General features: G+C 48.9%; 2 protein-coding genes across 9 annotated transcripts in view; one reads left to right on the forward strand and one right to left on the reverse strand.

Moving 5' to 3' along the window:
* Window positions 1-6,997, forward strand: part of KDM2B (lysine demethylase 2B) — a 117,083-nt gene extending 110,086 nt beyond the window's left edge. For all 6 annotated transcript variants that reach the window (XM_039380323.1, XM_027739770.2, XM_027739774.2 and 3 more), the window contains 5 exons: window positions 1,517-2,190; window positions 3,633-3,796; window positions 4,251-4,412; window positions 5,089-5,307; window positions 5,744-6,997. In XM_039380323.1, the coding sequence (XP_039236257.1) occupies window positions 1,517-2,190; window positions 3,633-3,796; window positions 4,251-4,412; window positions 5,089-5,307; window positions 5,744-5,925 (1,401 nt within the window). In that variant the 3' untranslated portion in view covers window positions 5,926-6,997. The remainder of the gene's footprint in view (window positions 1-1,516; window positions 2,191-3,632; window positions 3,797-4,250; window positions 4,413-5,088; window positions 5,308-5,743) is intronic.
* Window positions 6,998-7,282: 285 nt separating this feature from the next.
* On the reverse strand, window positions 7,283-20,642 carry RNF34 (ring finger protein 34). 3 transcript variants are annotated; one of them, XM_027739777.2, is made up of 7 exons: window positions 20,512-20,642; window positions 19,610-19,687; window positions 12,699-12,917; window positions 10,972-11,361; window positions 10,605-10,658; window positions 10,159-10,360; window positions 7,283-9,081 (listed from the first exon to the last, which is right to left on the reverse strand). In XM_027739777.2, the coding sequence occupies exons 3-7, from the start codon at window positions 12,900-12,902 to the stop codon at window positions 8,894-8,896; spliced, it is 1,038 nt and encodes a 345-aa protein (XP_027595578.1). In that variant the 5' UTR covers window positions 12,903-12,917; window positions 19,610-19,687; window positions 20,512-20,642; the 3' UTR covers window positions 7,283-8,893. The 3 variants fall into 3 exon arrangements, with proteins under 3 accessions (XP_027595578.1, XP_027595577.1, XP_027595576.1); XM_027739776.2 differs by having other exon boundaries at window positions 19,610-19,706; XM_027739775.2 differs by lacking the exons at window positions 19,610-19,687; window positions 20,512-20,642 and adding an exon at window positions 15,511-15,549.
* Between the last annotated feature and the right edge of the window lie 51 nt (window positions 20,643-20,693).

A 20,693-nucleotide genomic window follows, 5' to 3' on the forward strand; every position in this document is an offset into this window, starting at 1 on the left:
AGTGGTGAGCCAGTTTCTCAGTCATGTCCTTGTGTCACTGCAGGCACTTATTATCCCATTTACATCTTGAAATCACAGAATCTCTCTCACATGAACCTTTAACTCCAGGGTAGTTTAGCTGCATGTCTTGTCTTATATTTTCTCTTCTGGTGTCCCATATTAAAATACAGCAGCCAGCTGTGTTTGATGACCCAGGGAAAAAAGTTCTGTTTCTGTACTGATGTTTGGCTCTTCCTGTGTGGGTGAATACTGCCCCTGGCACACAGCCCCTCAGCAGTGTGTACCACAGCACATGCCTGGGGTCCCTGCTGACCCCCCAGGGATGGCCTGGCACACAGGTACTGCTCCCCTCTCACAGCCTGGCAGGATCAGAACTCCAGTGCCTTTAAGCAGAGTGCTCATCAGTGCCCTGTGTGAAGGCTGCTGTAAACTGCCACTGGGCCGATGTTGTAATGTTTTTATTCTAACCTGTCATTAACTTACTGTGACCTCTCCCTTTATAATATGTTAATTTAAAGGCAGGGTGATCAGCTTTCTCTGCAGGCTGAAGCACGGGAGGGAGCACAGCCACTGACCTGATCCAATTAGTTTATTGGGAAAGCAAAAACAGGAGCCTTCTGAGACAACAAATGTGTTCACAGCACTTCCCCTCTTCTTGCCAGCCCAGATCTCTTATTAGAGCTACTTCATTTTAACAGCTCGTGGCTTCTTTCTCACTTGGAGTGATCAGATTAGACTTGAAGCCTTCCGAGGTCTGGGTTCATGTATCTTAAACACTGCCTGGTGTGCATGGAAGGGAGATGGGATTCATGGGAGCAAGTGCAGAGCAGTTTGTTGTTGTGAGCAGGGTCTGGGGCAGGAGGAAGGTGCCAGCAGAACCCTGTGGAGCTGGTGGCAGCAGGAGGGCTTGGCAGCCCAAGGTGCATCAGGACTGTCAGTCACATTCCCTGTTCTGCAGGCATTGGAGGTGGGGGCGTGTGAGGATGGGCAGATTTTGGTAAGGGTGTAAGGGAGCAGCTGAAGGTCACTGAAGGAGGTTGTGCAGGCCCAGCCACACTGTGGGTCAGGAACTGCAATTCCACAGGTTTCAGAAATGGCCCTTTGGAATGAGGGCACTGGGGCAGAATTTGAATTGGATGCCCAGTGAGTGTCTACCAAACCTGGGTGGTTCTGGCTCACTGGGGACAAAGCTGCTGATCTTCAGTGGATAAATGGTCCACTGGGTAATGGGAGAGGCCCTGGAATCTGCAGGATTCTTCAGGGTGAATAAATCCATTTATCACTCCTGGAGCCCAGCGAGCCAATAGCTGGACTGCTCATCCATGTTGGCACCTGAACTTGATCCCTTTGGCCGGTGGATGTTCCTGGTGCTGGGATGGGTGGGGCCCAGCACTGGCAGGCAGCCCGGCCCCCCCGGGCAGAGCTCCCTGCACGGAGCATCCGCACGGGAAGGGAAGGGAAGTGCTGCTGGGAACGTTCTCGCTCCAATAGTCAGCCCTTGTCTCTTCCCTTCCAGCGGCGATCGTGGAAGGCTCCAGATGACCGAACTGCCATGATCAAGCCCCTGCGGCGCCTCAAGCAGGAGCCCGAGGATGAGCTGCCAGAGGCACCTCCCAGGTCCAAGGACAGCGACCAGTCGCGGTCCAGCTCGCCCACCGCGGGGCCCAGCACGGAGGGCGCCGAGCCCAGGGACAAGAAGAAGTTCAAGATGAGGAGGAAAAGGCGGCTTCCCAACAAGGAACTGAGCAAGGAGCTCAGCAAGGAGCTTAACCAGGAGATCCAAAAAACCGAGAACAGCCTTGCCAATGAGAACCATCAACCCATCAAATCCGAACCCGAGAGCGAGAACGAGGAACCCAAGCGTGCGTTGAACAACAGCGAGAGACTCCACAGGTTCAGCAAAGGCTTGAACGGGACCCCCCGGGAGCTGAGGCACCAGCTCATCCCCAGCCTGCGCAGCACACCCCGCGGGATCACCCGGCCCCCGCCCTCGCTCTCGCCCCCCAAATGCATCCAGATGGAGCGGCACGTTATCCGGCCTCCTCCCATCAGCCCCCCTCCGGACTCGCTCCCCCTGGATGACGGGGCAGCCCACGTGATGCAGAGGGAAGTCTGGATGGCTGTCTTTAGCTACCTCAGTCATAGAGACTTGTGCATCTGTATGAGAGTTTGCAAGACCTGGAACAGATGGTAAGGAGGGCGGGGAACGAGCTGGGTCCTGTGTGTGGTGGGATGGGCACAGCAGGGCAGCGGGTGAGGGAGGCACTGTGTCTCCTGGAGAAGTGTGCAGGCTGTCCCTGAATCACTGGTGAGCCCGAGGAGAAGGGGTGACCAGCAGTGGCTGGAGAAGCAGCATGTCTCGTGTCTCATGGTGCTTTCTCAGAAACAGCAGTTCCCAGCATTTCTGATGGGAGCTGTGTCAGCCTCGGCGTCAGCCTGCCGGGCTGCAGCACTCGGGAGCAGCCTGTCCTGCAGTCACACACCACAGTGTTCCTGCTGCTGGAACAGCCAGTCTGGTGTCATTCTGCCCCAGGACTTGCTGATGGCCAACGTTTGTTCAGTTCAGCTATTAAATATCTGTTGAGATAGTGAGGATCCTGCCGTGCCCCCGGTGTGCTCCTCACAAGGGCCGTGCTGATTGTCTCCCTGTGGAGGGTACACGGAGAACAAACCTGTTCCCTGTGTTCTGAACCAGCAGAGCATGTCATGGAGGGATCCTTTGTTCATGGTGCTTACTGACAGCCTGTCCCCTGTGCTTGGGATACCTGTGTGAGCCCTGACACAGTCAGTGGCTGCTCGGCAGCAGCAGCTTTAGTGCACAGATTTACAGGTTTCACTGAACCTGCAGTGAAGCCTCGTGGCTGTTGTGACTCGTCCCAGGTTCCTGCATGTGCTCACATGGACAGACTGTAACAGGCTCCTTTCTAGCACAACAAAACCGTGTCCAGACCAAGTCGAGAGGTTGATAATTCAGTGTGAGGAGTTTGTGGAGTGTCTCCTCCGTGAGCTTCTTGGTGTCACTGAAAGCTGTAAATGCATTTTCCACTTAAATACGGTATTTGCTAATGGAAAAAAACCTGAGAAAATGCAGATTCCTGCACACGCGTCAGGACTTGATGTTGTTGCCCTTAGAGAACCATAAAGAGAGTGAAAAAATGCATAAGCCACATGGAGAGAAATAACACAAACACACAGAACCAGGAGAGGGGGGATCTGTTTTACCAAATCCACTGGTTTTAAGTAAGGAAAGCACAGGGGAAATCATGAGGGTATTATTTTAAACCAGGCTTCATAGTCAGAGGGTAAGGAAGAAGCAGTGGCTTGTCTTCAAGCTAGAAAATAGATTTCATTTAAGTGCTGGGATGACTTAAAATGGGATCTGAAGTTGTTGACACTTGTAATTCTCTGGAAATAATTCCATGCTTTATTGCAGGATGTATTTGTTGGAGAAACTTGAAACTTATGTAACATTGTGTGGGGTTGTGTTTATCTTAGCATCACTAGGCCTTATTTTTGCTATTTTCAGTTAAGTGCTGTAGTTTTTCCTACTGTTTAATGACACTTTTAAAGCCCTGCGGAAATCCAAACAAGTGCCAAATAAAGTGCTGTTGGCTTTTTTTCTTTTTGGGTAGGTGCTGTGACAAAAGATTATGGACCAAAATAGATTTAAACCATTGTAAATCCATCACTCCACTTATGCTTAGTGGCATTATTAGGAGACAGCCTGTAACCCTTGATCTTAGCTGGACAAATATATCTAAAAAGCAGCTGAGTTGGCTTATCAACAGACTACCAGGTAAGTGATGTGTTTTGATCACCAAATTTAGCAAACCAGTTTGTATCTAAACTGCAGCCTGTGGGGAAGGTCTGCAGGGACTGGGTGTCGTAGGGGAGGAGTAGATTCTCCCGGGTGGGGTGTAAATATGTAAAAATGAAGCGTTAGCGGGTTAAAATGGGCCCAGAATTATTTTTTTGTGACCACTTGACATGTTTGCTTAAAATAATATGAGGCAGGTCTTGACCAACAGGTGGAAAGGGCCTGTGCTGAGGTGATGAGCAGAGGGGGTGGTGATGGTCACCCACAGCTGGGGAGTTCCAAGTGGTGGGAGAGATGGAGAGCTGGGTGGGAGGAGGCTCACGGGGTCCCTGCTTGTCCTGGAGCGCTGGGAGTGCTGTCCAGCCTTTGGTAGCAGCGATCACTGGGATGTCTCTGGGAAGGCCACACGCTCAATCCTCTTCTGTCTCTGCAGGTCTGCGGGACCTGCTGTTATCAGGGTGCTCATGGATAGCAGTGTCAGCACTTTGCAGCTCCAGTTGTCCTTTGCTGCGGACTCTGGACGTGCAGTGGGCAGAGGGACTGAAAGACGCACAAATGAGAGACCTCCTGTCACCGCCCACGGACAACCGGCCAGGTAACGGGAGAGGAGAGTGTGGGAGCCCCATCCCAGCCCCTGGGGCGTGTCCTGCTGCTGCGTCCCCTCGGAGCAAACAGGCAGGAGCCCCCGGAGCGGCAGGGCTGGGGCTGTGCTGACCCACGGGGTGTTCGAGGCAGTGACTTGCAGCACCTCCTGGCTGGAGCCCCAGGGTGACAGGGATGTTCTCTGGCTGCTGAACCATCACCTGAGCCACTGTGCTGGTTTTCTGTCTGACTTTCTTCTCTTCAGGCTGCAACGGGTGTACTTTAGAGAGTATGGAAACACTTTCTTCCAGTTCAGGGAAGGAGCAGTTCTGTGGGTCATGCCACATTCGCCCGGATTTCAGCTCAGGTGAAATTTTGAGCAAATCGGATCTGCTTTCTGGCATGCACTGCACAGCCTACTGCTTATTCCCGACTTGTAATTCCGCTGGGCCCCTGCAGTTACTTTCATCCCTTTTGTTTTGAAATCAGGGGGTGGCTTTGTCCACGTGCCTGTTCCACAAATAGACAAGTGTTCCTGCTGATGTCCCCTCCAAAGCTCCAGACAGGCAGAAGGGTGTGAAGTTGACCTAGGGCAGCAGTGTTGTGTGTCACGGTGCATTTCATAGACCTGCAGATGTTGGCAGTGCGGGTGGAACTCGGGGCACTGACCTGCTGCTTCCACTCTCCAGGTCAGATCGACAACCGGAGCAAGCTACGGAACATCGTGGAGCTGCGCCTGGCGGGGCTGGATATCACAGACGCCTCTCTGCGGCTGATCATCAGGCACATGCCTCTGCTCTCCAAACTCAATCTCAGTTACTGTAACCACGTGACAGATCAGTCTATTAACCTGCTGACCGCGGTCGGAACCACCACGCGGGATTCGTTAACGGAAATTAATTTATCAGGTAAGGGACACACAGGGGGAGGGGAAGTGCCCGTGGTGTTGGGCTTGTTTGAGGGGTTTGATCCAGCTCTTCCCTGCCCTGGTGTAACTCCCCCATCCCGGGCAGCAGCTGGATGTGCTGCTGGTGTAAATGGCCTCTCCCAGGGCAGTCACCCCCTCTGTGGCAGCTGTGAGTGGTACCGTGCGTGTTCTGAGCCCTGCGCTGCACACGCTCATCCTCCCAGGGGATTGTCCAGCGCTCTGCACATCTGGCTGCTTGGCTTTATCCCACGGGTTACACAACAGCCATAGGGATTGAGATGGGCGAGGGAGCAGCCTGGGATTCCATGGGAGGGGCACAAAGGACTGACCACAGTCGGGATACGGGATAAACAGTCCTCGTGTTTGAGAACAAACCAAGCCGGGCTGTTAATTCCTGCCCTTTGTTCCCCCCCCAGACTGCAATAAGGTCACTGACCAGTGCCTGTCCTACTTCAAACGTTGTGGGAATATCTGCCAGATCGACCTGAGGTACTGCAAGCAAGTGACGAAGGAGGGCTGCGAGCAGTTCATAGCGGAAATGTCCGTAAGTGTCCAGTTCGGGCAAGTGGAAGAAAAACTTCTGCAAAAACTGAGTTAGTTAAAGGACTCGTGTAAATACTGGGGCGAGGGGGGGAAGGGACTAAGAACACGTAGGGATTTTATTTTCAATTGGGAACTTGGAATATCAGAAAAGGCCGCGATTGGATTTTACAACTCTTGTCGAGAACAACGCGAAACTACCCATGTTAAGAATTTCAACTTGTGCCACTAATTCAGTCCACCTGGGATGTCCTGCACTGGCTCTTATGCAAATTCATAAGGCGACTGTTACTGATGATAATTGTTCACACCCAGAAGAGGACTGAGCTCCAAGAAATACTGTTATTTAAAGTACCACAGCATGTGCTTGGTAGTGTAAATTTGATTTCTGCTTTTCATTTCTTAAAACCAGAAAAAAAAAAAAGTTGGTGTCATTCAAGTGGACCACGCACTGCATTTCTGCCTTCTTAACACGTTTTGTTTTGTTACATCTTACATTATGCAGAACTATTTTTGTACAAAAATTGTTTAAAAATTATTTATGCAATGTTTGAATGCATTACCAGTGTTTCGGTTTTGATTGCCAATTTTTATCTTTACTTATGGTAGGCGAGAACTTAACCTATACTTCGTAGACAGTATCTATCTACAAACGTGCCCAGGTCAGGAAAAGTAGGTTCATACTTTCAACTTAAAGCATGTTTTAATGGAAGTTTATATCCTGCTTTGTATACTTCAGAAGTGACATAAGCATGTTGTGGAAATAAGGTGTAAATTATAGTTGAAGTAAAACACTTTTATCTGTATAGAAATCACCTTTTTCTCAAAATTTTAAAAAAATTCCAATTTCAGCTTTTGCACATAGGAGGGTTTCACTCTGTAGCATGAGCTCTTGTACTCAATATAAAATTAATTTATACAGTGAGTCCAGCAGTAGAATAAATGGTCAAACGTAGTCTCTCTTTCTTTGAAGTGTGAGTTGAGTTCTCATTTAAGGTTTATAACATGGTTATTTCCTGATTGTAAAATTCTGCATTCATAAGTGCCATTGTTGTACGGTGTTGTTTTCGTAGACCTTCCTGATGCAGTTTTACCTTTGTTGAATTTGTATAAACAATTGTACAAAAAGAGGTGCTGGTTCTGCGCGTTTCTGTTCCCCTGTGGGGCTGGGGAAGGTGAGCTGGGGCTGTCCGGGGTGGGGAGTGGCTGCAGTGAGTGTGTGGTCTTTGTCCCATTCTCTTAAGTGAGAATATTCCAAGCCTTTTTTACTGAGGAAGCAGCAAAACATCCACTTCTGCATTCCCCCAGCAGGGATCTGCCCAGGGTGAGCTTGAGGAGCACTGACATCTCAAGCATTAAAGCCTGAGCAGAGTAATCACCACTTCCAGGGCTGGTTAAAAAAAAGAGACAGAGGCTGGTGGAGCCCATCACCAATCTTTATTAAGCTTGAGTGGCTAATGAGCAGCATGGAAATAACACCGAGGGCATGTCTGTCTTCATTAGCCCCCCTGCTGGACAGACTCCAGGAATTAAGTACCATTAAAAAGTTACTTCTAAAAAATAAAGCCATTGAGAGGTTTGCTCCCTTCTGAAAAATACCCAGCAGAGCTTGGAGCTGTGTTTGGTGCGAGAAGGAGCAACTTTCTCTCTTTCACGCCAACTTAACTGTTCACAAAAAGCAGAGCCAGTGCCAGAGCAGCAGAGGGACAAGTCCTCAGGTCCTACAGTTCTAGCAAAGCCCAGCCCTGACTCTGGTACTTTGCTGGCACATGGCAAATCAAAACAGAAACTGTTCCTATGTTAATCAACTCAAAGAATAACTGTACTGAAGAGACAGGGTCCTTCTTCACCTCTTTTTTTACAGAGAACTTAACCAGTCTGTCATGGCCAAGCTGGGCCACAGATCCCCAAGAAGAGCTACCCTTGCCCTTCTCTTCCCCAGGTCATCACTCACAGATATCCTACAAGGACCACCACAATTCCTGCTCCAAGAGGACCTGTACCTGTGCTGATGGTACAAAGCCCAGCTCAGCCCTGGACCAAGGGCTGGCAGCAACACAGGGCCCCCAGCAGCCCCTGGGAAGCTGGTTTTGGTGACAGCCTTGGGTGAAAGTCTCTGAACGGGAGATTTTTAAACAAAACCTGTTTCCTTTCCCTGCTCCCAACAGCCCCCTCCCCAGTTAAGGTTAGTAATGCCACACATTCCACGTTAGCAGCAGGAGGTGGTGACCTGGATCAGTGTTCACAGTAACAGCCTGTCGGCACATGGAATACAATCATCACAGAGTAATAGTTACAACAGGCAGGAGCGGATTAAGGACCACACTAATATGGTTTGCTAGAATACCCCTTTTAAAAAATATATTTTCTTCCTAAACCCAAAACCACCCAGTAACTGGTTTTTGGAGCCCACCTGGCAGAGCCCTGTGCAGCCCCTGAGCCCTGCAAAGTGACGGAGTGTTTTGTACATTGACAGAGAACAGCCAAGACAGCACATTGTGTCATGACAGACATTCAGAAGGAGCAATCAGCACAAAGCCAGATTGCTTAAGGGCTTCTGTGCAGGTACAGTTCATGGCAGTGCTTCCTACAGCCATGCCCGACCCCGGCACCGTGTCGGGACAGGTACATTCTAGAGTTAGAGAAAAGCTGAATATTCAACTGATATATTCATTGCTTCTAATGCACTAAGAACACCACAGGCTATCACAGGCTCAAGCAGAGGTGTTTGCTGACCACTTGCCGAGTGCTGAACACGTAAGGAGATTCTTCAGAAGAGAGCAAGAGCTGTTGTAAACAGTTTTGACTCCAACAGTCAACAACAGGGTGATCGGGTCAGCGGGGCAGCGCCAGCCCTGCACACAGGCCTGGCCTCGGCCTGCCCAGCCCTGCCCTGCAGGAGGGGGGTAGAAAAAATTTTCACAAACTCCAGAACCCGGTGCTCAAATGGCCACGTTTAACTGAGAACTAAGGAGCTGAGGGCTGCAGGGGCTCGGCCCTGCTGCCCACGGGGAGCCGGGGCTGGCTTAGGACTTGAAGACGTGCACGGCGCGCACGACGTACTGGCGGCAGATGGGGCACTCGCTCATGCGCTTCCCGCACTTGGTGCAGGTGACCATGTGGCCGCACTCCAGCAGCACGCAGTCGATCACCGCGTCCATGCAGATCCGGCACAGGTTGTCGTCGTCCTCGTTCAGCTGCATCTTCTCACCCTCTGAAACCCAACAGAGATGGGTCAGGCCCCTGGGCCCTGCAGGACCTGGGCAGTTCCAGCCCGGCCACGCTCCACTCCTGTGCTGCTCCCTCCTCACAAGTTTTTCTAATCCCCAGCTAAGAATTAGTTTCTATTCCTCCAAAAGCACTAGAAAGTCCCTCAGTGAACATCCCCATATTTAGCTCCAATCTTTAAACTCAGAAAACCATTTTCAATTCAGAATATAATGACTGAAATAACGTGCTGGATTAAAATTCAGAGCATGTTGGTTTTCCGTCCCAGAGCTCAGTGTTTGGCAGAACATTTTCCTCAGAAGATTAAACACCATAATAATAAAGCAGACTAAGAAGTGGAAGCCCTAAGTAGGCCATAAAGGTGGCAGAACTGAACAAAACATGTCAGGTTTCGTAGCAAATAGCCAACATCCTCATCAATAATTGAATGTTCCATCAGACCATGGTGAAAAAACTAAAAATCCTAAGTTTAAAGATTTTTTTTTTTTTCCAAGCTTTGTCTGTGTGAGCAGGAGTTGGTCTGTGGATATTCTGTAACCACACAAGTGAAAGACTCCAGCTGCTGAGTGGAAGAGAAGTAGAACAACCCCAGGCACTGAGCTGCAGCCACAGAACCACCTCGCCATGAAAACATGGACTCAGACCAAACCACTTGGACTTTTGCCACTGTAGCTTTTAATTCTGCTCTGCAGTGACAGAGTTGAACTGCCCTGGCCTGCACAGCCGAGGAGCAGCTCTGGCTAATGCCCTCTGAAACCCAGCGAAGCACATGGAGGTGCCAAGTTTCATGTTCTCTGAGGAACCGGTTCTCAGTTGTGCAATTTTACCTTCCCCGTGAAAGCTGAGCTCTCCAGGCTTTGGAAAAGAGTCTCAGAAAAAGCAGCACAACCCTGGAAAGCTTCGTTTAATCACTAGAGCCACGTTCAGCTACTCTAGGGGCACCTTGCATTGCTAAAACCCACTTTCCAGGCGTTCCAAGTCAGACACCAAGTCCTGCTGGCAGAACCAAACACCAGAAACCAGAAAACACACAGTCTTAAATGAGAACAAAGTATAAACCTACGTGTCTTGTGGTTTTCCTCGCTCTCTCTGTACAGTCTGCTGACTTTTTCCACAAGTTCCCATTTCTCACAGCATCCTGAGTAGTTGACAAAGTTACAGGCCAGTATTTCCTTCAGCTGCCGAACACTCAACCCTTCGATGTCTTCCAGGCTTGAAATGTCGGACAGCGACGCCCTCGCTCGCTTCCTGGACAGTCCAGGGGTCTGAAACACATCAGTTGTATGTTTTTAATGTCCTGATAAGCTCAGAGCCCCACATTTGGAGCTACGTGAGGCTGCAGCAGCTTGGCTAAAGTTTAATTATTTTCAAAGCGAGTATGTGCAGACATTCATTGCCTGACACGGCGAACTCTGGAAGAACCAGAGCATGAGGTTAAATGCTGAGAGATCTAAACACTTCATGGTGTCACATGCCAAAAATCTGTTCTTTGGATAGTTCATCTCTCACCTGCTCTTCTGCACTTTCTTCTTCTTCGTTATTTACAGATGTTTCCGTTTGGCCCTGTGTACAAAATGAAACTATTCAGAATAAAAACACATTATTCCCTTATAAAACACTTCTCTTCATACCAAGGTGATCACAGGTGACAATGACATTCCGAAGTTTCAATTGCTACCAATCAGTATTGGTTTAAGTCACCTCTAACCTAAACTAGGAATCTTTCCTAGTAGTCTGCTGGTTTCAGGTGTGAGATACAAAAGGTGTTTTTCCTGCCCCTCCAAACTGTACCAATTGGTGTTTTATTTTAAATCGATGCAGAACTTCAAAAACAAACCCCCCAGTGCTACACCATTAAACGTGGCAATTACTGTACCCGTGAAGGTGTTCCACTTCCTGTGCTTCCCCTTCTGTTTGCGAGTTCTCCTGGATTGGACATGGATACAGACATGGAAAAGGGATGAGTAAAAAACCCCGAGGTCTGTGAGCGTGACGAGCGCAACCTGCCAGCGTCCATGTCCTGCTCCGACCCCAATCCGTGGTGGCACAGCACCAGATCCACCAGGTCTTCCTTCTCCCTGCAGGTGTCTGTTGGGATGTTCCTGAGAATCAGGTACTGACGCAGATCCTTCACTTTCAATCTCATTAGCTGAGGTCGCTGGAAGGCTGTTTCTTGCAGCAAGTGACAGGTGGAACATCTCCGGAGGTTCTCTTGTGAGACTGAACAAACGGAGCAAAAATCCTTCTTGCAGTCACAGCACATGTGCTAAAGGGAAAGAAAACAGCCATTCAGCTGTTTGTCACAGAAAACAAATCCAGGCCCTGCTCCTTCCTTCTCCAGGCTACGGAATTTACTATTAGTTTTTCCACTGTCAGTTGTGACATACAGAATTTTTAAGATTTAAGTCCAAAACTGCCCTGTCAGACAGTCTTGCAGGTGCTCCAAGGCAGTGCCTCGCTTTTGTGGCAATACTGAAGCTGATATGAAATCTCAGTTAAAAACATTAAGAATAAACAAATGAATAAAGTACTCAAGTTGTAGTTTAACCAACAAACAAAGCTGAAACCAATTTTATGGTCTGTTAAAACACTTCTGCATTTACTGTTGCTGCTCTTATCATGTGTAGAAAAAAAGAACATAATCCCCAAACTTTAAAGAACTTCTCAACTTCTTCCTCAACTGATTCCCAGAATGCAAAGCAGGCCTCAGATGTGATGAATCACATGGTAGGGAAATACTCCCAAATGCCCAGATGTCATTTCTGAAGAGAGCTTTGTTCAAAACACAATACACAAAAGCTGGAATAGACAAGATTGTCAGCATTTCATCTGCTGTGAACAAACCCAAACTCTCTGAGGCTTTCAGGATTTTAGGAAATTAATATCAGCTTCAGAAAACATCCCTACACAACACTTAATTCAACAAAGAGTCTGCCATGTGATCAACAGGACACTGGGACGGGGGGGGCAAACAACACACAGACGGAGGGAAGAGGCTTCACAATCATCTGAAAGAGCTGCTGAGGATTAGGTCACTGAGGGGACAAAATAACGAGTCTGGACAGTTGTGGTACACAGAAATAATATTAATAATCTCTATTTTATTTATCTGCATTGACCCACCTGCCTGTCTCCCAAAGAAGCAACAGGCTGCTGGACCACAACAGCTTCTAAAGCTGGTTAGGAAACAACCAGAACTGCACTAGGAATTCCCAGAAAGAGGCTGTGATACTGTATTGTGAGTTTTTACCTTTTCCACCACGCAGTTTGTCCTTTCCAGTACTCAACCACTGTGTTTGGTGCCATCTTCAAAAACAGATCTACTTTAATGTTCAAGATCCTGAAGCCAACACATTTGTATCTCACAAATGAGAGTCCGTTAATTTTCAGGTCAGCCCAGATCCAACGTGTCACTGACTAATGAACATGAGACCTCTAAACTTCTAATCCTGGCTGACAGTAATTTCCTGTGACCTCAGAACAAGGCACTTCCTCCCTCCCTGGATTTCTGCTTTTGTTTTCTGAGAAACACACACTCCTCTCCCAGTATGCCACAGATTAGTTCACAGGGTAAAAATACAATGTAATAGGAAATATACTCACTTTTTTCCTAAAAACTGAGAAGGAAAGTCCACAGGCTTTGCAGACAATGTTAGTGCTGGCTGCAGCTGGAGCTGGATATGCTGAGAAGTCTGTACTTGGTGTAAACCTGAATGGGCCAGCACCTCCCCCAAATCCAGCCTGCTGGCCACGCACTGCTCCCGTCCCCATGACTTCATTCAGCAATCCACAGCAGGAAGCCCACATGGAAGTAGCTCCCGCCTGAAAACATCAAGAAGCAAGAGCAGAAAATTAATATCTGAAGGCCCCCATCAGATGTGACTTTGCTACTGAGGAGCTGCTTCACTCCATCTGTCGTCATCCCAGAAGCATGTGGTGTGAATTCCCAGAGCACCAGGAATCCTGTGACAGCCCCACGAGCTCCACTCCAGCTGAAATCCAAAGTGGGAAAGATTTGCCTCTGAGAGGCCAACGCAGGCACAGGGAGCTCACATTCACAACTCCTTTTCCAGCCGAATTCCCCACGAGAAGAGTCAGGAATTTGAGGAGGTGACACAGAGCAAGGAAGGAGGAGACTGACAGGCTGTAGTAGGTGAGGGGCAAAACCCGAGAGGCAGAAACAGCAATTTCTCATGATTAATGCAGAGCTGTCCCTGCAGGATCTGCTCCAGAACTAATCCAGCTCCTGTATGACTCACAACAAAACTCTCTCTAAAAAAACATTCCTGGGTTTTAAACTTGAAAACCAATCTTCGTTAGAAGCTAATTACAGTCTGGTTTCACTGAGAGGCAAACGCTCTTCAAGACTTCCCTGAAGCCCCTTGTTTTGTTGCCTTACAAAATGTCTAACAAGAACTAAAACAACTTTAAATGACCTTATTGTCTCTTGACTGGATTTCAGTTTTGAGTCACACAGTCTTAAAACACTACAAAAAATCCTAGACACATAAAAAAAGTGCTACTTTTTATCCTTGAAAGCCTTTAGTGCTGGATTCCCTATCAAAAGTGCATATTCTACTCAGAGGTGGAATTTGGGCTCCAAGCTGTTCAGGTCACATGTTTAATCACTGTCAGGTGGCTCCCTGAAACCTGCTCAAAAAAAAAAGGAGGGGTAAACAATCACATCAGGTTCTCTCTGGAAGGAAGCTGAGGGGTACAACTTCCTATGAACATAACTATTTTTTCATACTTTTTTCCCTTAACAGTTGTTCTCTTTTTCATTCCAGAGCAGCCTCTTCTTGTTTCCCCAAAGCACAAAGACAGAAAATAATTGCTTTTGAGACTTGTAATTCTTGCTGTGAAGCCCAAATCAACCAGAACGGGCACGTCAGCTCAGTGATGTGGTGCTGTAACTCCTGTAGTAACTAATTTCTATATGAAATCCAATCCTCAAACTTGTTTTCTACTTCTCAATAATAAAAACAGAAAACAGATCAATATTAATTTTTCCTGGATAAAACAAGTTACACATAATTATCCTAGTTTATTAGGCAAGAGGAATTAACTTTCCAGAAACAGAACCTGAAAACCAATGACTTAATCCATCAGAGCTCCGAGTTTTAAAACTTGGGACTTCTGAAAAATACTTTTTCTCACCTTAAGAGAAAGCCACATACAAATACCAGAAAAATAAAACAATGAACCAAAAGAGTCTGTCAAAATTCAACTCATTTCCTTACAGAAATGTGGTCATTTCAGGGGGTCAAGGCAGCAGCAGAACACTCAATGACTAAAGGGACATGAGATATTTGCTACCACAGCCCCTGCCTGAGGGTTTCACACCTGCTTCTTAGACCTATTTTATTCCAGAGCCTGTAACAACTGCTCAGACATCACTGTCAACACTAAATAAATATATTTTTGGGAACTTTTCGTTACCCACTTTGGACGCATGAATGTTGTTAGTATGAAAGAATCTCTTTATCTTACTGCCAACCACTCAGTCATTTTAAGGTTTAAGATAGGGCTACCTGGGCAGCATTAATTTTCTCCTTAACCTCTCTACACCACCTGTGGATTCCTCCTTTGCCCTCGGGTCATTAACTGATAATTGAATTACTGAGTCTAGACTCTTCGGATTGCTCTGCAAAAGAAACGAGACCGTGCTGAAAGGCACCAACACAACACAAATGAGACACGATAAAACAAAAACTCCCTCCCTTGAGAATCAGTTAAAACGCTGCCAACTTCTGCACCAAACCCACCACTCTCCACTTCCATATTCTCTCCTCACCAGCTGCCATCGAGTATCCTCTCTCTCCGCACGTTATGTGCGTCCTACAGGGGCAAAACACTGCGCTGCAACTTCTCTGCGGCTGTTCTTGGCTGTCAGGGTGTTACCTGAGGAGGATTCCAGCTGAGAAAGGCAGCTGAGCCGGGAGGGCGAGCGCTGTCCCCCACACACCTGTGCAAGCGGGGGGTGCTACGAGAGCAGCGGGACAGCAGCGGAAGGGATGCATTTTTAATTATTTTTAACTGAAACTTCCTCTTTTGACTCTCCCTTAGACCAAGCAAAGCTTTTCCCCCTGACAGCACGACGGCCCCGGGAGCCTCGGGAGCGCCCCGGGGTCCGGCAGACCCCGCTGTGCCCCTCACAGGCCCAGCCCGGGCCCTGCCCGGCTGCTGACTCAGCACAAGGCGCGGGGGCCCCTCAGCTCGGCGGGGCCGGCGCGGCCGCCCCTCACAGCGGGACAGCGGCCGCGGCCTGAGGGGAGGCCCGGCCCGGACACCCTACGGGGGGCCCGGCCCCGTCACCCTCCGCTGTTCGCCCCCTCCTCCCTCCCTCTCTCCCCGCAGAGGGAAAGGCGCTCTCCGCGCCGGACAAAGCCCCTCACCCTCCCGGCTCCCCCCTCACCTTCATGGCCGCTCCCGCCGCTCCAGCTCCGCCGCCGCCCTCGCCCCTCCCGGCTCCGCCGCCCGGCCGCTCGGAGGGCGGGCCCTGCCGCCGTGCCGCGAGACCATTGGCTGCCGCGCCGCCGCGCCGCGCGACCATTGGCTGCGCCGCCCCAACGGCAAGCGGGAGCGGCCAATGGGAGGAGGGGACGAGACGGTGATGGGCGGGGCAAGGAAATGCCCCAAGCGGGGCCGGGACAGGACGGAGGGAGCGGGGGGGAACCGACGGTGGGACTGCGGGGTCCGGGGGCACCGATGGTGTCACTTATAGTGGGACAGCTCGTGGCTCCGATGGTGGCATCAAGGTGATCCTGCCCCTCCACTCGGCCCTGGCGAGGCACTCCTGGAGTGCTGCGTCCAGTTCTGGGCTCCTCAGGATGAGACAAGTTTCTGCTGGAAAGGGTCCAGCAGAGGCCACAGAGATGCTGAAGGGACTGGAGCATCTCCCTTATGAGGAGAGACTGGGGAAGCTGGGCCTGGTTAGTCTGGAGAAGGCTGAGGGGGGATCCCAGCAATCCATATAAATACCTCCAAGGGGTGTCAGAGGATGGTGCCAAACCCTTTCCAGTGGTGCCCAGTGACAGGATGAGGAGCAATGGCCATAAACTGAAACACAAGTTCCACCTCAACATGAGGAAGAACTTCTTTCCATGGAGGGAGGCAGAACCCTGGAGCTGCCCAGGGAGGGCACGGATTCTCCCTCTCTGGAGACATTCCAAACCCACTTGGACATGTTCCTGTGTCACCTGCTCCAGGTGACCCTTCCTTGGCAGGGGGGTTGGACTGGATGACATCCAGATGTTCCTTCCAATCCTAACGACCTTCCCCTATCCCAGTTGCTCCAAGCCCTGGCCTTGGACACTTCCAGGGATGGGGCAGCCACAGCCTCTCTGGGCAACCTGTGCCAGGGCCTCACCACCCTCTGAGTAAGGAACTTCCTCCTAACATCTAACCTAAATCCACCTCTTTCAGTTTTATTCTACCAAGCCCTTTGGTGATAATCTTTAAATACGAGAAAAGAAGGTTTATTATTCAAAAATCCACTTCCAGTGGATTTCCAGTGAGCTTCTAGATGCCATTATTTTTTTCCCTAGGCTGTGAATGGGATATATATAAAAATAATAACCATAGGCTGTAGGAACAAAAGGCTTTTAACCAGAAGATTACATTAAAGAAACCCCGGCAGTACAAACCCCACCAAGGCTTTGGGAAAGCTTTACATAAGAACATACAGGGCCAAGAGCAAGGCAGGCCTTTGCCAAAAAGAGGAACAGACAAAAGTGGCTGAAAATAAAAATGGCCCACAAATCAAATTTACCCCTACAAAGAGTTGGATACAGTCTGCTGATTTCTGCAGAAAGGATCTATTTTTGGAGCAAGTCAGATACAAGAACTGAGTCAAAAAAATCAGTGTGTAATTGCCACGTGAAGGACACAGTCCTGGCAGCTTTAGGAGTAGGAGCAGGTACCTCACACAGTCCAACTTCTGGATTTGCACTGACACCATGTTTTATTTCAAAATCAGGTCACCTTTTTTTGGAAATTCTTATCCTCCTCAACAAGCTTTAGATGTGCTCTGAACTTTTACACATGGCTTAATAAAAATGTCATTTTTTTCCAATAATAGCTTGCAATTTTAGTCAAAGCAACTGAAAAAATAGAAAAGCCTTGTGAATACAATGTTGGAACAAGATATGGCACACTCCCCACATTTCTCATGCAAGAGATTGCTTGAAGACACCTTCAGAAATATCAGTGGAGTTTGGTTTTAAAAACTTCTGTGTCATCTAAACTGTCTATTCGGATTCGCCTTGAACTACCAAACTATACACATATTTTTGTTAATAATCTTACATTAAAGCATAAGAGCTCCATGCAGTCACTGTAACAGGGTAAAAGCTGCCCCACAGATGATCCAAACCAAGCAAAACCCAACATTTTCCCTTTCTCTCTGTTAAGGACTTGCCAAAAAACAATCCTCCCAAGCACAGATGTTTTAGGGAGTAACGTGGGCCTGACAGAGCTGAGATCTGGTGACTGTGCTGGCAGCTGCACCTGCCACTCCTGCCTTAATTTGGGCAGATCTTGATGAATCATATTCTTAACATGTGATTTGAGATCACTTTTACTGCATTTGCCTAAATTGTAACCACGTCGGTGGTTTTTAAACAAGGATCTTTAACTCCGCCGGCTACTCCGTGGGTGAAAAGGAGCACTTGGAGAGGTTCTATTAATAAAAGACCTGCCCTCACTGAGCCTTCTGGGTCGTGCCAAAGCAGCATTAAAAGATTTCAATCTATTACTGCGAGATGTCCCACTTACTTCTGTCACCAAGTAACAAGTGGTGGTGCCTCGCTGCAGCTCCGTAATCCCCCGTGGTTTTACACATCACCAGAGAGAGAGGTACAGAAGGGATTCCTCCCAGGAATGTTAGTTTGGGTTTAATTTAACAATCTGCAAAATTTTATAGTAAAGTTAAAAAAGACAAACTTAATTTCAGGTTGGATGTTAACGCCCATAGGAGGAGTCACAGAATCACAGAATGGTTTGGGTTGGAAGGGACCTTAAAGACCATTTAGTTCCAAACCCCTCTAGATGGGACACCTTCCACTATCCCAGGTTGCTCCAAGCCCCGTCCAACCTGGCCTTGGACACTTCCAGGGATGGGGCAGCCACAGCTTTTCTGGGCAATCTGTGCCAGGGCCTCCCCACCCTCACAGGGAAGATTTTTTCCTAACATCTAATCTAACCAAACTCTCTGTCAGTGTGAAGTCATTCCCCTTTGTCCTGTCTCTCCAGGCCTTATCAAAAGTCTCCATCTTTCTTGTAGCTCCCTTCAGGTACTGGAAGGCCACAATTAGGTCACTCCAGAGCCTTCTCTTCTCCAGGCTGAACAATCCCAATTCCCTCAGCCTTTCCTCACAGCAGAGCTGCTCCAGCCCTCTGATCACCTTGGTGATCCTCTGGCCTCGCTGCTGGACACAGCACTGCAGGTGGTGTCTCACAGGAGCAGAGCAGAGAGGCAGAATCCCCCCCTTGACCTGCTGGCCACACTCCTTTGGATGCAACCCAGGATACAACTGGCTTTCTCATTATAGTTTTCACTTTGTCATTCTGATATTCACTTTTTCTACCAGAGACACACAGCACTGTGCAACTACCTGGGACAAGGTTTTCAGGCTGCAGAGACTTGGTTCAACAGATTCAGCACAGAAATGGAAGGATCCCCAATCCCAGACAGAGGCCATTTCCTGCTTGAGGAGCTCAGGAATGTTACTCAGGGGCTATTTTAGGTAAGATAAAAGATGACTTTTTCAACTCTGTTACCTAATCTTGAATTTAATGTAACCAACATCATCTCTCACTGCTTATTTGGAATTTGGAGGGCTGGTTTTTAGGCGTTTGAGCTCATTTAAATAGACTTTAAAAGTGTATTTTGAGTGTTCTTTGTACCACGCACTGAAGGATTGTCAGCAGAGTTCACACTTCAGCTTCAGAGCCTTGCACAGAAACATCAGAACCAGATGTTTGCCATTTCCTTTCTCCTCCCAGCTCTGCACAAGCTGCTGCAGGCCAGCCTTTATCTCATCTCCCTCCCCTCCTTGCCCAGCCACGCCACCAGTTCCGTGTTTCCACCCAAAGCCATCGTGCTTTATTTTCAGGAAATGTCAGCAAATTGACCTTTGTAACATAATAGCTGGAGTTACTTCCCTGGTTTTATATTCAGACATAGTTCAATGAGTTCATTGAGGGCTGGGAAACGATCATTAATTACGCCAGCAGCAACTAACTACAATGTTAAGTTTCTTAAATGTAAATGTATTCTAGAAAAATTACTCCCGCTTGATTTGCCTCCTCCTCCCCCTCTCACCACCCCCAGGCATGAATCAGGAGCAGAGCAACGAAATCCCCGGGGACATGCAGATGTATAATAACATTGAGTTTTGCTTTGCTCTCACTTACAAAAATGAGAACTATTATAATAATTGGAGTATTTTCTTTGGGAATACAATGCCTTAATGAAGTACTTTAAACAACTTATTGAGAAAATAAAAACTTACGTGTGGAAACGTCTCTGTTGCATCACAACTAACTTGCAAATCCAAACAGGGGTGAATTCACTCCGTGGTGTTCTCCGTCTGTAACATGGAAACACTCCTATCAGAGCAGAGAGAATATGTATTGGAGAGGCAGGTTCATGTAAATTTTACTGTATAAAAGATGTAACTTTTTACTCCTTGGGGTGCTTGATTTCTGGAAAACTCCACCTTGCACCCTGTGTAGAACAAATGATGTTTCTGTTCTAAACTCAGACTCCGTGTCTGTGTTTAGAGAGCTCCTAAAATTGGCAGTAGCCGCACCAAGCCACTGCCTGTGGTCACCTCTGCCTCACCTGGTACAAGTGTGGCCATCTCTGGTAATCACAGAATCACTGAGTCATTACAGCTGGAAAAGACCTCAAAGATCATCAAGTCCAACCTGTGACTGATCACCACCTTGTAAACTCAGCCATATTGCAAAGTGCCACATCCACTCGTTGTATCCCAGGATTCAGTTGCTCACTGCCAGCTCACATTGAGTCTTCCATCACCCATCACCCCCAAGTCCTTCTCTGCAAGGACACTCCACTCCACACCCTCTCCAGGCAGCCTGTTCCAGTGCACAGTCACTCCTGACGGGCTGTGGCCGCCCCACAGCCCAGGACCATGGCTCCCCACAGCCGATGGTCACGGCTCCCCACAGCCCTTGGTCACGGCTCCCCACAGCCCTTGGTCACGGCTCCCCACAGCCCATGGTCACGGCTCCCCACAGCCCATGGTCACGGCTCCCCACAGCCCATGGTCATGGCTCCCCACAGCCCTTGGTCACGGCTCCTCACAGCCCATGGTCACGGCTCCCCACAGCCCTTGGTCACGGCTCCTCACAGCCCATGGTCACGGCTCCCCACAGCCTATGGCCATACCTCTCCACAGCCCGTCCCAGAGCTCTGCAGAGCCCGTCCCATGGCTCCCCACAGCCCGGGGCAGCCCTGGGGAAGGAGCCCCAGGGCGACGCCTCGAGGCCCTCTCTCCCCGGCCACTTCTCTCCCCGGAACGTCTCTCCCGCGCTCAGAGCGCCGGACCGTCCCCCCGGTGCCGTCGCACA

Source organism: Pipra filicauda, unplaced genomic scaffold (genome assembly GCF_003945595.2).
Source record: "Pipra filicauda isolate LSUMZ 115617 unplaced genomic scaffold, ASM394559v2 scaffold192_size1418226_pilon, whole genome shotgun sequence".
NCBI classification, from domain to species: domain Eukaryota; kingdom Metazoa; phylum Chordata; class Aves; order Passeriformes; family Pipridae; genus Pipra; species Pipra filicauda.

Excerpts from the sequence above, each read along its gene's own strand:
- RNF34 (XM_027739775.2), bottom strand. Across the intron at positions 10,659-10,971 it reads GAAGTGGAACACCTTCACGG|GGCCAAACGGAAACATCTGT; the intron begins GTACAGTAATTG and ends TTTTGTACACAG. Across the intron at positions 9,082-10,158 it reads CGAGGAAAACCACAAGACAC|AGGGTGAGAAGATGCAGCTG; the intron begins GTAGGTTTATAC and ends GTTGGGTTTCAG.